Here is a 12,328-nt window from a genome sequence, read left to right as displayed (position 1 = left end):
TGATAGATTAAATTTACTTGAAGAAAAGAAAATCTACAGTGGAGAAAATAATTATTTGATCACCTGCAGATTTTGTAAGTTTGCCCACTTACAAAGAAATGAAGGGTCTATAATTTTTAACATAGGTGTATTTTAAATGATAGAGACAGAATATCAGCCAAAAATTTCAGAAAAAAAATAAACAAATAAAACAGAGAAATTCGCTCCACCAAGTATTAATTCATGTTTTTCTTGGGGATCCAGTACGTATTTTACTCACTGAACTGCAACTCAATTTATAACATTTGTATCGTGTTTTTTTTCTGGATTGTTGGTTTATATTCTGTCTCTATCATTTAAAATACACAAATGATAAAAATGATAGACCTTTTCTTCCTATTACCTTTACGAAAACCCGCTTTCCAATAACTGTCCTCCTCCTCAAGCCTACCTTATCAACCAGTCAGTGGATGGCCATTCCTCTCCTTTTAGTTGGGTCATTTCACACCAATGAATGCACGAATGTACACATTCTTTCCAAAGACACATTGCATTAAGGTCATTCATTCATTTTGAATGGGCTCTTAATGGGCTTCAACACATGGAAAATTGCACTTGGACCACTGTTGGGCAACACAACATAACATATCCTTGTAATATGGTGCACTATAGCACAGATGCACTTGTTTTTACTGCATATGTTCATTAGAGTGGCATTCAAAATAAATGGCAACACATGTTTGCAGCTAATAAAGTAACTTTTTGGCACTAGGGTTCTTAAAGGAGCTTCCCCCACCCTCAGGAGCCATTAAAGCCAAATTAAAGTGGTATTAAAGATTAAGCTTTTTTTATTTAATGTTTTTAAAATAACAAACATGCTATACTTCCCTGCTGTGTTTAATGGTTTTCCACAGAGCAGCCTTTTCCTCTTCTAGGGTTCCCCGCCAGCAGAGCTCCTGGCTCCTCCCCCTTGCCCCAAATATGGGGGGTACTGGTGTGCGCTCTCTCCTGAGCTCTGTTCATTGCGTCCATAAGACACATAGTGCCTCAGCTCAGCCCCGCCCCCATTTTCTTTTTTATTGGATCACTACTGGCTGTGATTGACAGCAGTGGGAGCCAATGGCTTCCGCTGCATTCTCAGCAAATATGGAGAGGGAGTCCAGGGACATCCAAGGCTCTAGTGCACATCGATGGATCAAGAGGGACCTCAGGTAAATATTAGGAAGGGCTGTGGTAGGAGCAGCACACAGAGGATTTTTTTACCTTCATGCATAGCCTTTACAACCACTTAACCTTTAAATTTTAATAGCGGGATGTGATCAGACAGACTAGTCTAAAAGCAAACAATGTGATGAGATTTTTCTTCTTTTTGTGTTAGTGCTTTGGCACCACATAAAACTGCCCTGTGTGGATGTCTGCTGGACTTCCTGTACTGTGGACAATGGTTTTACCAGACAGGAAATCAGGGGAAACCTGCAACATAGTCACAGACAAAAAACAAAATTTGGTAGGGTATCTAGTCTTTCTACTAATAAAAAAACCTTAGCAAAAATGTTGCTAAATGAAATCTTTCTATATAGCTCATCCATAAGAAGTTGCCTTTGACATAGAATAGTGCTCTAAAAAAGAGGAGACATGCAATGAGTGCCCATCAATGTGGGTGGTACTTGATGAGACCACAGGATAGTGTTGGCAAGATAGCAAAGTCTTTTTGACTTTGCCAAGCTAGTTACAGGCCAAGTCATTATCCTAGATGGAGAGCTTGACACATGTTATAGTAATGTTATCATATAACTGTTAGGCCTTGTGCACACAGGGCGTTAGAAAAAACAAGCCAGTACCAATGCCAGGAAAAAGCAGCTGTAAAAACATGCTTTTTAGTAGCTTTTTCCATTGTCGTTAATGCGCGTTTAGCCACATTAGCTTTTAGCAGCGTTTTTCTGCCTTTATTCGAAATCAATGGTTGCCTATGAGCCGTCTTTGATAGTACTTTCAGCCCATTCATGTGAATAGAAGTCTCATCCAAGTCAGATCGTGATGATCAGACTTGTGGTGCGACTAGTGCTCTGAGGATCTTAAAGGGGAACTCTATGCCAAAATGGAAATAAAAAAAGGCGTGGGGGTTCCTTTGAGTCCTTTGAGTCTAGTAGGAATCATGAAAGGGAACCCCACGCCAAAATGAAAAAAAAAAGACGACGTGGGGTCCCCCCCAAAATCCATACCAGACCCTTATCCGAGCTCTGCACCCCCTCACCCCAAAGCACCTTGTCCCCATATTGATGAGGACAAGGGCCTCTTTCCGTCATCCCTGGGCTGTGGTTGTTGGGGTCTGCAGGCAGTGGGTTTATTGGAATCTGGATGCCCCCCTGTAACAAGGGGGCCCCCCCAGATCCCGGCCCCACCCCTATGAAAATGAGTATGGGGTACATTGTACCCCTACCCATTCATGCCAAAAAAGGCAGTGTAGTGTAAATAAAGACAAGGGATGGTTTGAGAAGTCCTTTATTAAAAATCTTCCTCTTATCTTCTGCCTCCAGTCCTCTGCCTCAGGTGTTCTCCCACTGATCTCCTCCCTCAGGTCTTCTTCCACTGATCTTCTTCTTCCGGTCTTCTCCGCTGCCAACCAGGTCCTCCTCTGATGAGGTCTCCCGTGATTATGCCAGCTCTGCTCTTTGCGGCTTCTTTTATAGAGCTGTGGGGTGTGGCCACCCAGTGATGCCACCGGGAGACCCCTTGTGTCGTCGAGCATTGTCAGGTGACGACAGCTGTAAAAACTCGTGAAGGCCTTAGGGTTCATGCACACAAGAGGTTTTTACAGCTGCTGTTATTTGCAGCTGATGTTTTTTTTACTGCCTCTAAATGCCCCTCCATGTTAGCCTATGTGTCTATGCATACATAGACTTTTAAAAGCGTTTAGTGGATTTTAGCGGAAGAAAAAAAAATGACTACCAGTGCATTCAGGAGCAGCAGAGTTTGGGCAGAAAAAATGCTTAAAGCTCCTTACAGCTGCTAGAAGCTGCTAACAGCTTCTAAAAATCTGCTAAACATTAGTGCTTGATCATTAATTAATGTAAATGATTTATTCTGGCCAATGAAATTAATTAAGGCCCATTCTGGCCAATGAAATGAATTAATGTCCAAGAGCTTGATGCCTGTAAAAGCTCCTTAAAGCTTATAAAAGCTTAAGACACTTTTACAAGCGTCAGGCATTTTTTCTGCAAAAACGCTGCTGGCTTTTAGGTGAATTAAATAAACGCCCTGTGTGCATGAGGCCTAAGGTGTCACATCTGTTATTTTACATTAAAGTTCTATATCAAAAGGATTCTGAACTTCATAGCAGTAGAACTTGTCTGTCGCCCATCTTTTTCTATTGGTAAGTGAGGCAGCCCCTCTTAGTTATGGCCAATAGGCATGTGTGGGGTTTGAGTAGTTGCTGACAAGCTCTGGCATTACCCACTGGCAGAAAGGCCCAACATTCTAACCTCGATGGGGCCAAAAAATGCTTCTCCTGCTGGCTGCTTTATTTTCATTTAACATGACAGAGTCTCTTTAAAGCTTGAAATGCTGACAGGCAACACAGCCTCATTCAGTCTTAAAGCCTTTTATCCAGACATTGTACTGCACCAATCCACCCCATACTGTATTGGGTGCTATATGGTCCAAATTAGGTTAAACCGAGCAAACTCTCACAGTTGCACTGCATGCTACATAACAATACCAGTTAACTTACTCATTTCACTTGCTGCCTAGATTTGCTCAAAACAAATTAGCCAACTAAAGGAAAGATTATTGATTTTTTCTATATGCTTTATTTTTTAGGTTGTGTTTTGGGCAGATTTTTTTGAAACTTTTTTTTCCCAATGTTCATTTTGCAAATCATTAGTTAACACTTAGGTGTCTATTTATTTAAAAAAAAATGTTGGACCAATGTGACAAGCATAGGCAAATACTGACCGTATTTTAATTAATACAGTGATTTCCTATAATTATCAGCTCTATCTAGTGGCCATAATTTGGTATTTTTTCTGAAAAACCTCAATTAAAAAAATATGCATTATGGTCACTAGATGGAGCTGACGATCAGGAAATCTCTGTGTTAGGCAAAATACGGTCAGAATCAACCAAGGCGAATGTTTGTCACATTTTTCAATTTTTTTTTATAAACACACCCCTTAGTGTAACCATGATTTTTGCTTTGATTTTTTTTTTTTTTAAGAGGGAGTACAGCAGTAGCATTTCCCTTTGTGATTGTCTTTCACTAACTATACAGCTGGTCTGAGCAGAGGGGTTTAAGTCAGTCCTCTGATCATTCAGCTGTCTGTATAAATTGAGCTTCAGCAATTCCTTATTTTGGTATGGTGAGTTGCCTCCACTAGACACACAGTAACGAAGCTTGCTTTGCAAACTGTGGCTCCTTTTTAAGTCCCTTGAAAGTATATATATATATATATATATATATATATATATATATATATATATATATATTATATTTACCATTTCCTTTAAAGTGCCCCAGAAACAAAAGTTGTAAAGCAGTGGGTAATAATTTTGTGGTTTTTTTTTTCAGGGTTTATTTATTTTGCTATTTGGATGTTTGATGGATAAAAAGGTAAGTTCTAAGAATACCATACAGCTATTTTTTGACTGGAACAACATAATCCTCAGGAATAACTTATGTTTGCTTTACTCTTCCAAATTCCAGGTACGGGATGCCCTGTTCAGCAGGTTCTCCATCTCCAGATGGTCTTCACAGCAGACAAAGGTAGGGAGTCATGTTTGAAAAAAGATAGCACTTAAAGTGTATCCCCCTCGCCTACTGAATAAATTTAACGGAACGTGTGAAAAGATGTAAGCAGCAGCTATATGAGTAGGATTAATATGTCAAAAATAGTCTTGTGGGTCAGGACTATCTACAGCTCTTGCTATTAAATGCAATATTGCCTTTGATACTGTTGACCACCCCCTCCTCCTAAAAAAACTCAGTTTGCTCGGTCTCTGTGACTGTGCTCTCCACTGGTTCGAATCTTACCTATCTCACTGCACCTTCAGTGTCACTAACAATTCCACTTACTCCTCTGCAACTCCTCTTACTGTTGGGGTCCCCCAAGGTTCTGTCCTTGGACCGCTACTATTCTCAATCTATACCTCCTCCCTGGGTCAGCTAATAGCCTCCCATGGCTTCCACTACCATTTCTATGCTGATGACACCCAAATCTACCTCTCTACCCCTCAGCTCACCCCATCAGTCTCGTCCCGCATCACTGATCTACTAACAGACATATCAGCCTGGATGTCTCACCACTTCCTCAAACTGAATCTGTCTAAAACCGAGCTCATAATATTTCCTCCTCCACGTGCCCCTTCCCCGGAATTCTCTGTCAAGATCAATGGAACAACTATTAGTCCTTCCACACATGCCAGGGTGCTAGGGGTAACCCTGGACTCTGCACTGTCCTTTTAGGCTCACATCCAATCCCTGTCCAAATCATGCCGCCTTAACCTCCGCAACATCGCTAGAATACGGCCTTTTTTAACCAATGACACCACCAAGCTTTTAATTCACGCCCTGGTTATCTCTCGCCTCGACTATTGCAACTCCCTCCTCATTGGATTACCCTTGCATAGATTATCCCCCCTTCAATCCATAATGAATGCCGCTGCAAGACTTATCCACCTTACCAACCGTTCAGTGTCCTCCAACCCTCTCTGCCAATCCCTTCATTGGCTTCCACTCACCCAACGAATAAAATTCAAAGTGCTAACAATAGTTTACAAAGCCATCCACCACTCTGCCCCCAGCTACATCACTAACCTGATCTCAAAATATCAACCAAGCCGCTCTCTTCGGTCCTCCCAAGACCTCCTGCTCTCTAGCTCCCTTGTCACCTCTTCCCATGCTCGCCTCCAGGATTTCTCCAGAGCTTCTCCCATTCTTTGGAACTCTCTACCCCAATCTATCCGACTTTCCCGTAATCTATCCATCTTTAGACGATCCCTGAAAACCCTTCTCTTTAAAGAAGCCTACCCGGCTACTAACTAATAACGCTGTTTCACTTGCTCCATCAGCTCATCCCCCACAGCTATTGCCTTTTGTATCAATTGACCCTCCCTTTTAGATTGTAAGCTCTAACGAGCAGGGCCCTCTGATTCCTTTTGTTCCAAATTGTAGTGTAACTGTAATGTCTGCCTTCATTTTGTTAAGCGCTGCGCAAACTGTTGGCGCTATATAAATCCTGTATAATAATAATAATAATAATAATAATAATAATAATAATAAATAGATATAATAAATAACTTGTGTTGATAGGTATAAGTGCAAACAATTAAAATTATAAATTATATATATAAATCACATATAGAAAGTCGCATAAATATATAAGTGAATATTCCAGTGTTGAACCCTCCAGTAGTGCAATAATCAATTAATATAACACTAGTGCAAATAAAATGAATTGAATGAATAAAGTGCATTTAGATTAAAAGTCCATCAAAAATAGTGACAATGATTAGTAAAGTCCAAATAATTTGTTATGCAAATCTTCTTAAAACAAAGTGCAGGTGCTCTGTGCTCAGTTTATCCAATATGGCTCGTGACTTTGGGGGTATGGATTCCTTTTCCCGTGAGTTTTTAAAGATGGGTCACTTACCAGAAGTAGTGGGTCCTATGTGCCATATAGCACTAGTACCGATCAGGCTTGTAGGCCTCCGGGCCAAGGTGGATTCCCTTATGTTGCTCCTACAATGGAGAAAAGGATGGATTCCTCCTCACCTTTTTCCTCTCATCAGTATGGGGCCAGGGTATGCAAAGAAAAAATGCTCCGATAGTGTAGTATAATACAGGCTCTGTGACATACAACCGCTATCATGCAGAGTGGCGAGCGGAGTGTTCCGGCTTGCGTTCCAGTTGAGCGGTTATGTCACGCCGTGCGTTTCAAAGCTAACGCGTTTTGTCACTTCCTGTGAAGTTATCAAAGGTAGCAACCACCTTTGATAACATCACAGGAAGTGACGAAGCACGTCAGATTTGGAACGTACGGCGTGACGTAACCGCACAGCTGGAACGCAAGCCGGAACACTCTGATCGCCACTCTGCATGATAGCGGTTGTATGTCACAGAGCCTGTATATTCATGCCGTTTTTACCCATGGATGGGGAATAAACTCTCTTTTAATTATACTACACTATCGGAGCATTTTTTCTTTGCATACCCTGGCCCCATACTGATGTGAGGAAAAAAGTGAGGAGGAATCCATCCTTTTCTCCATTGTAGGAGCAACATAAGGGAATCCACCTTGGCCCAGAGGGCCTACAAGCGTGATCGGTACTAGTGCTATATGGCATATAGGACCCACTACTTCTGGTAAGTGACCCATCTTTAAAAACTCACGGGAAAAGGAATCCATACCCCCAAAGTCACGAGCCATATTGGATAAACTGAGCACAGAGCACCTGCACTTTGTTTTAGGAAGATTTGCATAACATTGTCACTATTTTTGATGGACTTTTAATCTAATTGCACTTTATTCATTCAATTCATTTTTTTTGCACTAGTGTTATATTAATTGATTATTGCACTGTTGGAGGGTTCAACACTGGAATATTCACTTATATATTTATGCGACTTTCTATATGTGATTTTATATATATATAATTTATCATTTTAATTGTTTGCACGTGTACCTATCAACACAAGTTTTTTATTATATCTATTTATCTGAATATTGCATTAAATAGCAAGAGCTGTAGATAGTCCTGACCCACAAGACTATTTTTGGCAGGGAGTCATGTTTGTTACAGTTTGAGACAGATTCATTTAGTTTGGCCATCCGTCTATCTATGACTTTAACCCTTCCAAAATCGCAGCACATGTAACTGCCGCAGCAATTGCCAGGAATTCATAAGTTTGGCTTCTGCTCATTACTGCTGGACTAAAGCTGTCCAGTGACAGCATGATCATGCATATGAGTACAATACAATCCACATTCTATTTTTAAATATGTGGTATAGATTCAATGAGCTGTATTTATACTGGTGCTGGGAAAAAGTGTGATGCTGAACAACCAATCAGAGTCTCCCATTCATGTTTCCAAGTGCAGAATGGGAGAGTGAAAGTGAGTATTTGATTGGTTTCTGTACAACCTGTTTCTAGTTCTAACAATATTATATGTGACATCCAAAGAATGTGGAACAGTGTCTGTCATGCTAATTTTATGTCTTTTTGTTTTGTTTTTTTACAGACTTCCAATCTCAGTTCTTCAGATCCCGTTGTTTTAAAAAAGGGTATCAATTTGTTTGCTAAAAAGGGTAAGTACCCAAACCTGAGTGAGAGAAAACTATAGCACCAAGGCCCCCATCAATACTGTCTCCATTAAGGCATAATGAAGGCTATAATTGACTTACCTGTATTTGTATGTTCCCCCGATGTAAAGAAGATTGCTTTCTGGTGCGTTCTTTTGGTTTGCTGTCATTTGTAATCAAATAGATGCATGACACACTTTTCAGGGTGGTATGATGTTTTAAAACGTCTTTTTTTTTTTTTTTAAAGTGCTCTTGTGTCCTCATGGTGTGCACAAGTACGGTACTGTGAGCACCTTGTCCATTGAACAGTGCAGTTCACAAAAAGAAGGTACAGAGTCAATGGGACTGGCTCTGTACCACAAGACTGCATGGACCAAAAACCACATCACACAATATAAACTTTGGCTACAGTTAGCAGCCAACTTCCTGATCACAGCCAGAAACAGTGTAAATTAGTACCAGGGTCATTCAGCACAGTGTCATCCATCCATTCACTGTTATTCACCCCTCTATAGTATATGTCTGCTCAATCCTGTCTGTGATCTGATTTGAATCTGGAGTTACCGGCCTTGCAGATGTCCTAACCACATGTGAGCGGCTAAATATTAGTGTTCATGTGGGAGGGGGGCTGGGGGCAGCAAAACTGTGGCTCAACCGCCTGGACTTACTTCCCCCAGGCAAGTTCACTGATAGGGAGGTAGAGCTGACCCTCCTGTACAGGGCCTGGGCCCTATCAGCTCACCAGGGGACCTAGGGGCAGAGAGGGTCTCTTTGAGAACTTTTGGGAAAAACTAATCCCAGGAGCTGTGGCTTCCAGCATTTAATAAAATAATCCCTAGGCCCCATCAATTCATCAGCAGGGGCCAGGGACAGAGAAGGCCATATACTAATTTTCCAAAGCAGGAGGAACAATTCTCCATACCACAGTTTCTGACAATTAAATTTAGGTTCCAGGCCTCTTCTTCTATATCAGTCAGTCAGTCGGGGCAGGCTGTATTGCTTTCTTAGGAACCATTGACAGCGGGAAGCTGTCATACATAGAAGCTGTATGAATTCTGATTCTGTATACTGTATGATGTTTGACTCCCACAAAACAGAGGGTCAAATGAGCGATATTTCAGGTTTTCATCTAAGCATCCTAACAGCCAAACTTTGGTCCAAGCCTAGGTTCAGACCAAAGTATTGCTTCTTCCCTAGTTGAGGTGGGGAGGGTTATCAGACAGGCAGTATGCTCCCCCATGATTTCTAATGGTGTTGTCTTATCAGATTACCGCTACCCATCAGATCATGTAACGGAATGTGACAATCAAACCAAAAAAAAAACACTTAATGCGCATGCGCTATGCATTCCAACATGCGTTCTCCGGCACTATGCGTTCCAAACACTTCATGATCTGATGGGTAGCGGTATTCTGATAGAACACCCATGCACACATCTTACTATACCCATCTACGTCTTGAATTTCAGAGTACTTTTAGCAATAAAGTAAAGAGTATATAAATTAATATAGTATTGTGATAGCTGTGATGCTGTTTGGATGTTTAATTTTGAAAGCTTAAGGCCACTTTCACACGGCGCATCGCCCGGTGGAGTCCGTTCTGCTCAGCGGGGGATCGATCCGCCGATCCCCGCTGGGCAGGCAGATGATAGCTCCTATATTGTGTAGGGGACTAATTATTTTATTAACATTAGGTGGGCGGTGCCTGTGCATTCAGCAGTGGCAATTTACCTCTATTTAACCACTTGCCTACGGTGCACTTTCACCCCCTACCTGCCCAGGCCAATTTTCAGCTTTCAGCGCTCTCACATTTTGAATGACAATTGTGTGGTCATGCTACACTGTACCATGAACTTTTTATAATTTTTTTCACACAAATAGAGCTTTCCTTTGGTGGTATTTAATCACCTCTGGTTTTTTTATTTCTTACAAAAAAGAAAAAGACACAACATTTTGAAAAAAAAAAAGTCTTTCTTTTTTTCTGTGAGTAAATTTTGAAAATAAATATGTTTTCTCCGTCACTGATGTGCGCTGATGGGGCGGCACTGATAGGCTGCACTGATGAGCACCGATGAGGCGGCACTTATGGGCACTGATGAGGAGGTACTAATATGCCGCACTGATGGGCACTGACAGGCGGCACTGATGAGCACTGATAGGTGGCACTGATGGGCTGTGAGAGGTGGCACTGATGGGTACTGAGAGGTGGCACTGATGGACACTGACGGGTGGCACTGATGGGCAGCACTGATGGACACTGATTTGCAGCACCATCAGTGCCTACAATCAGTGCCCATCAGTGCCTAGATGAACAGGAACTGATGGGCACTGGCTGGCAGCACTATGGACACTGATTGGGGGCACTGATGGTGGGCAGTAATTGGCACTTTATTTACATTTTGTGTAATCAGGGCACTGATGATCAGTGTCCTGATTACTTGTATTTGTCTCCCCTATGAGGAGGAGCCGCTGATCGGCTCTCCTCGCCTCACACACTGACAGTGTGAGGCGAGGAGAGCCGAATAACGGCACTTCCACATTTACATGTGACCGGCTGTGATTGGACACAGCTGATCACATGGGTAAAGAGTCACGTCATTGACTCTTTACCGAGATCTGGGTCGCACCATGTCCTAGCAACACGGCACGGCCACGATCGTCGCTCCACGCGCCCCCGAGAGAGGCTGTTCTGGTGCGCCGTCATATGACGCTGTCTTAGGACAATAGCTGCACTGCTCCGCCATCATTTGACGGCGGGCAGGTAGCACTAGCAAGTGGTTAATAAAACGGCTCCTGAGTGTTTCAGTGATTTCTCGTACTGTAATCTCACTATGTCTCACGAGATTATAGGAAGCCCATGCACTTTTACATGGATCTCGGACATTTTTAGAGGGAATACTTCTTCTCTGTTCTCCCTCTGAGAACTGAAGTTCTCCGCTTCAAAAATAAGGTGCAGAGGAGATAATTTTCCCTGCCAAGAACTGAACTGAGAAAAAAATTCTCAGTTTTATAAACATACACCAATGTGTGCATAATCATAGCTCCCAATGTTACTTACTGTACACAAGTATGAATAGGGACTGAATGGACACAGCTGGTTAGCTAAAGGAGACACACGCAAACAGGGAGGTGCACGGCGCACACGCTGCCGAAACCACTTGCACTCCAGTCACGTAGTACTACGTGACTGGACGCAGCCGGGCCATCCTGCCGCAGTAAAAAGCCGGCAAGTGGTTAATCTCTGCTCACTGTGCAAATCTCCAGTTCCTTCCGCCCCTGATCCCTTACATCAGAGTCCGCACAGCCCCCCTTAAATCAAAGTTGCAGAGTCCCCCTTACATCAGAGTCCTCAGGGCTCCCCTTACATCAGAGTCCGCACAGTCCCCCTTACATCAGAGTCCGCACAGTCCTCCTTACATCAGAGTCCGCACAGTCACCTTTACATCAGAGTCTGCACAGTTCCCCTTACATCAGAGTCCGCACAGCCCCCCTTACATCAGAGTCTGCACAGAGTCCCCCTTACATCAGAGTCTGCACGGAGCCCCCCTTACATCAGAGTCCGCACAGCCCCCCTTACATCAGAGTCCGCACAGCCCCCCTTATATCAGAGTCCACACAGACCCCCTTACATCAGAGTCCACATAGAGCCCCCCTTACATCAGAGTCCGCACAGAGCCCCCCTTACATCAGAGTCCACACAGCCCCCCTTAGAGTTTCAGAATTTCCACTTACACTGTAAGGGGGAGCTCTGTGGACTTTAATGTAAAGGGGAACTCTGATTTAAGGGGAACTCTCATGTAAGGGGTGTTCTGGGATCCCTGATTTAAGGGGGGATGCTCCGGTGTAAAGGGGAACTCTGATGTAAGGGGGTCTCTACTCACCAAAGCCCCCCTTATATCAGAGTCCACAATGCACCCCTTAAATTCATTTTATATACTGAGAGGCAGGAGAAAGGTGAGCTTACTCATCCCAAGATGAAGGCTCAGGCACAGGCTGTCTGCAGCTTTTCTCTTCTGGGTTTAAACTTCCCACCCACACATCCCCAGGGAGTG

The 12,328-nt window shown here is 42.8% G+C and overlaps 1 protein-coding gene across 1 annotated transcript in view; it reads left to right on the top strand.

The window, feature by feature from the left end:
- The window catches only part of LOC309549147 (adhesion G protein-coupled receptor F5-like), a 199,680-nt gene that overhangs the window by 186,294 nt on the left and 1,058 nt on the right, over positions 1-12,328 (top strand). The window contains exons 18-20 of the mRNA XM_082249203.1: positions 4,547-4,588; positions 4,682-4,741; positions 8,217-8,283. Of these exons, the coding sequence (XP_082105329.1) occupies positions 4,547-4,588; positions 4,682-4,741; positions 8,217-8,283 (169 nt within the window). The remainder of the gene's footprint in view (positions 1-4,546; positions 4,589-4,681; positions 4,742-8,216; positions 8,284-12,328) is intronic.

This window comes from Pelophylax lessonae (assembly GCF_965119305.1).
Source record: "Pelophylax lessonae genome assembly, chromosome: 3".
Lineage (NCBI taxonomy): Eukaryota > Metazoa > Chordata > Amphibia > Anura > Ranidae > Pelophylax > Pelophylax lessonae.
This window is presented reverse-complemented; position numbering and strand designations above follow the sequence as displayed.